This window comes from Macrobrachium nipponense, chromosome 29 (assembly GCF_015104395.2).
Source record: "Macrobrachium nipponense isolate FS-2020 chromosome 29, ASM1510439v2, whole genome shotgun sequence".
NCBI classification, from domain to species: Eukaryota; Metazoa; Arthropoda; class Malacostraca; order Decapoda; family Palaemonidae; genus Macrobrachium; species Macrobrachium nipponense.
In genome coordinates this window covers 5,961,728-5,966,462 of record NC_061092.1, presented here as the reverse complement: position 1 = coordinate 5,966,462, position 4,735 = coordinate 5,961,728, and the positions used below count along the sequence as shown (strand labels likewise).

Here is a 4,735-nt window from a genome sequence, read left to right as displayed (position 1 = left end):
TTTGAACCAAGTCTGAATTTGTATGATCAGTTAAGATATCAACGTAAGGTCTAATAACTGCTTTCATGAGCGACCACCTTCAAATGGCATACGTCCTTGGCGCATGGGCCCTCTGAACATATACGTGGAGCAGGGAGTAAATATACCTGATGTAAAGTTGGATTTGCATAAGCCATACCGATTCCTCCCGGTACATAAACAAACTTCTTAAGCATCGGTTTATTCTTAGATATGTCTGCCATCAATCAAACAGGAAATGTTCATACTAGAATAGTCTGTATTCATACTATCCCTGAGCAGTCAGTCCTATTTTTCGCACTTTCTCATTGCACGGAATTAGACACTTTCCTATCGCAGATTTTCACAATGAATACAGTTTATCATCAATTTTCAGATTCTCACAGTGAATAAGCACTAGTTATTGTCAATTTTCATATTTTCACACTGAATAAACACTGCTTATTGTCAATTTTCATATTTTCACACAGAATAAACAGTTTATTATCAATTTTCAGATTTTCACAGTGAATAAGGACTAGTTATTGTCAATTTTCATATTTTCACACTGAATAAACACTGTTTATTGTCAATTTTCATATTTTCACATTGAATAAACACTGTTCATTGTCAATTTTCATATTTTCACATTGAATAAACACTCTTTATTGTCAATTTTCAGATTTTCACACTGAATAAACACTCTTTATTGTCAATTTTCAGATTTTCACATTGAATAAACACTCTTTATTGTCAATTTTCAGATTTTCACATTGAATAAACACTCTTATTGTCAATTTTCAGATTTTCACATTGAATAAACACTCTTCGTTGTCAATTTTCAGATTTTCACATTGAATAAACACTGCTTATTGTCAATTTTCAGATTTTCTGTATAAATAAACACTTCCAACACTCTAGTCTTCACACGATACGGAGCTTAACACTTTTTCCCCCAAATATTCTTTCATATTTCTACATTTTCACATTGGACGAAAACATTCACTTACTATATGTTTCTAATGAAGTGATTAATCGCTCCCACATTCCTCATTGTCACAATAGCCGGAAATACTCCCTCTGATTCTCGCGGGAATATTGGCAACTCCAGAAAAATAAACCGTTCGTGAAAAGCTTATAGCACGCATTCTCAGTAGGAGGATAAAAATAATAGATTCCTTCGTACCGAAGCTACAACTTCCCACCCACGCCCTTGCTCACTAACAACGCCCATGGGCGCCTCCTCCCGCAGGCATCACCACCGTGCTGACCATGACCACCATCAGCACGGGCGTGCGTTCCTCCCTGCCGAGGATCTCGTACGTCAAAGCCATCGACATCTACCTGGTGATGTGCTTCGTGTTCGTCTTCGCGGCGCTGCTGGAGTACGCCGCCGTCAACTACACCTACTGGGGCCAGAGGGCGAAGAAGAAGGCGAAGAAGATGAAGGAGAGCAACGGCCAGAACAAGCAGCCTCCGGCGGCTATCAAGGCGGACGGCTTCACCGCCGCCAGCGAGGAGATCATCGAGCTGCAGGACATCCGCATGTCTCCCATCCCCTCCATTAGGTGAGGAAGTCGTGGGGAGGATGTGGGGGGGGGGCATAAATGGACAGTCGTATTATTTATTCATTTGTTCGTTTATTTGTCGGTTTATTTATTTATTCATCTTGTCGGTTTATTTATTTATTTATCTGAGGTTGGGGAGAGACCCGGAAACTTCCGGGCCATGATGAACCAGAATAGGAGCCTAATTAACTGAAGCCACACCTATAAAAGCAATTAGGTGAGAAATTCAGGGATACAAATGGACAATCATTTTATTTATTTATTTATCTATCTATTATTTATGTATAATTACCTGAAGCCGCACCTAGCAATTAGGTGAGGAATTCAGGGATACACACGAACAATCATGTTATTCATTTATCTATTTATGTATTTGTTTTTTTTTTCTTTTTTGGGGTTGGGGGAGAGAACTTGAAACTTCCGGGGCAGGATGACTGAGAATAAGTCCGTAACTTCCTGAAGTGATACCTTTCGATTAGGTGATGAATTCAAGGGCAGAAACATGGGAAATAATTTTATTCATTTATCTACTTAGGTAAGATAGGTGGGGTGGGTTGGGGGGGTGAGTGGAGATGAGATTTTTGTTGGCGGGGGTGGGGGGGGTGCATGGGTGGGAGGGAACTGGAAACTTCTAGGGCAGGATAGACGAGAGTAGGAACCTCAACACATGACGCCAATCCATAACTTTTGATCAAAGGTGAGGTTGGGAAAATTGGAATTCTATTTATCTAGAGTATTCTCATTTCATCTTTTTTTTTCTTATATCAGTTTAAATGTCATCCTGACTGTGCATAAGTTAAATTTCTTCAAGTATTATTTCTGTTTCGTCATGGCGCTTTTTTACAAAAAGAGGTTTAAATGCCCTGATGAATACATTGCAGTGATGAACTTTTGGGCTGAAAGGACATGTTCTGCAACATAATATTCTTTCAGCCCAGCATCCCTGTATCAACATTAGCAACCCGTTCAATTGGCAGTGAGGCGAATAACGCGTCACTTCAATCTAATGACGCTACAAGACAACAGAAGATTAGTCCAATTAATTTTTTTAATCATTCAAAAAAAAAAAAGTCATCAGTTACAAAAAAAAAAAATTAATAGTTCTCAAGTTTAATTTTTAGTCTACAACACTTATAAGACATCAGTTACAAAACCTTTTTTTAATACTCTTCAGTTACAAAACATTTTTTTAAGTCATCAGTTACAGACTTTTTTAATAGTCATCAGTTGCAAAACTTTTTTTTTAAGTCATCAGTTACAAAACTTTTTATTTTTAATAGTCATCAGTTACAAAACTTTTTTTAATACCCATCAGTTACAAAACTTTTTTTTAAGTCATCAGTTGCAAAACTTTTTTTAAGTCATCAGTTACAGCTCTCCTTTTTAATAGCCATCAGTTACAAAACTTTTTAACAGTTATCAGTGGCAAAAAAGTTTTACAGCATCAGTTACAACAATTTATTTCTAATAGTCATCAAATTACAAAAATTTTGTTTAATAGTCATCAGTTACAAAACTTTTTTTGTTTGTTTAACAGTCGCAGTTACAAAAACTTTTTGGTTTTAATAGTATCATTTACAAAAACTTTTTGTTTAATAGTCATCAGTTACAAAACTTTTTGTTAATAGTCATCAGTTACAAAACTTTTTGTTTAATAGTCATCAGTTACAAAACTTTTTGTTTAATAGTCATCAGTTACAAAACTTTTTGTTTAATAGTCATCAGTTACAACACTTTTTTTTCAATGAAGTCATTAGAATGAAGTTGTCTTCTGAACACGACTGAAGAAGGCAGACTCGATTTTCAATCTAATGACCCTACAAGACAACAGAAGATTAGTCCAGTTACAAAACTTTACTTAAAAAAAAAAAAAAAAAAAAAAAAAAAAAAAAAGTCATCAGAACGAAGTTGTCTTCTGAACAAGACTAAAGGCCGACTGACTCGATCTCCTTCCTCCTCTCCGACAGGCAACGCCACAACTCCAAGTTCTTCTCGAGCGAGGGATCCCTGCAGGACCTGAAGTTCCCTCCCTCTTTTCGCATCAACCGCAACTACTCCTTCCCCACCAGGTCCAGCCTGCGCGCCCCCAAGGCTCCCAACAGGAAGAGGATGATCTCCACCCTGAAAAAGGGCGCCTCGGCCATCAAGGGCGCCATGCCCGTCATTAAAGATGTTAACGTTATCGACAAGTATTCCAGAGTGATCTTCCCTCTCTCCTTCGTGTTCTTCAATACAGTTTACTGGTGCTTCTATCTACTCTAAAAGTCAGCTCTGTTTTCGTCATCCACCCTCCCTCCACCCTATACCTCCCTCCCTCCCCTGGTCCTCCCCTACGCCTCCTCCCCTCCCCACAACCCAACCTCTCCTCTCAACTCACTGATTGGCAGTAGCCTAAGAGAAGAAAATCATATGAAAACGAAGACAATGTTGAAACGATTAGTTCTCGCTGAGAAGAAAGCTAGCTGCCTGTTGCTACTACACTGTAGCCTATGGGCGTCCTTTCCAGTAAGTAATACCTGTTAAAATGCCTAGATGATTACTGTACATACTGTTACAAAGGACAGAAAAATAAGCATTTCCTCTGTTCTAAGGATCTCTAGACTTACCAGATATATATATGTAGTGTACGTGTATATACACATCCCATGCACACTTGCCTGTGTGTGTATATATGCAAATACATATGTATACGTATTGTTTAGAGTATTGTGATATACTCAGAGAAAAAGCGCTACTCATAAACTCTCGATTAGGCGAGGCATTTTACCATGAATTGTTTTCAAACAGGGATAATGCAGTGACGATGTATATAGTATAAATGTCAGGAATGAATGCGCCCCCACCTCCCAGTTTCCCGCCCCCCAACCCGCCCAAAAAACAGTGATTTGTGTGTCCCATAATGCTGTCATGAAGACAAGAGAACATGAAAAATACTCACCACTTCGGCCCGCTCCGACGCTTCGGAAGGACACAGACTGGTAAGAAAGATTATTTGCGTTTCTAGTATCAAAACAGATATTCGTGCTATCTTTTTTTTTAACTTTGGTCAATTTGGTGAAATATCTGCTAATAATAACTATGCTAATAATAACCACGCGTCTTGTCCTAACCCTTGTCCTATGCTTCGTTATGAAAATGTGATTTTTGTGCTTATTTTACTTTTCAATATG

General features: G+C 38.2%; 1 protein-coding gene across 6 annotated transcripts in view; it reads left to right on the top strand.

Annotated features, from left to right (window-relative positions):
* The window catches only part of LOC135206072 (gamma-aminobutyric acid receptor subunit beta-like), a 195,637-nt gene extending 191,141 nt beyond the window's left edge, over positions 1 to 4,496 (top strand). For 3 of the 6 annotated variants that reach the window (XM_064237269.1, XM_064237267.1, XM_064237266.1), the window contains 2 exons: positions 1,250 to 1,565; positions 3,533 to 4,496. In XM_064237269.1, the coding sequence (XP_064093339.1) occupies positions 1,250 to 1,565; positions 3,533 to 3,827 (611 nt within the window). In that variant the 3' untranslated portion in view covers positions 3,828 to 4,496. Of the gene's footprint in view, positions 1 to 1,249; positions 1,566 to 1,695; positions 1,783 to 2,498; positions 2,625 to 3,532 lie in introns of those variants that run through there. The other 3 variants (XR_010312670.1, XR_010312671.1, XM_064237270.1) reach the window with 3 other exon arrangements.
* The last annotated feature ends 239 nt before the right edge of the window (positions 4,497 to 4,735 follow it).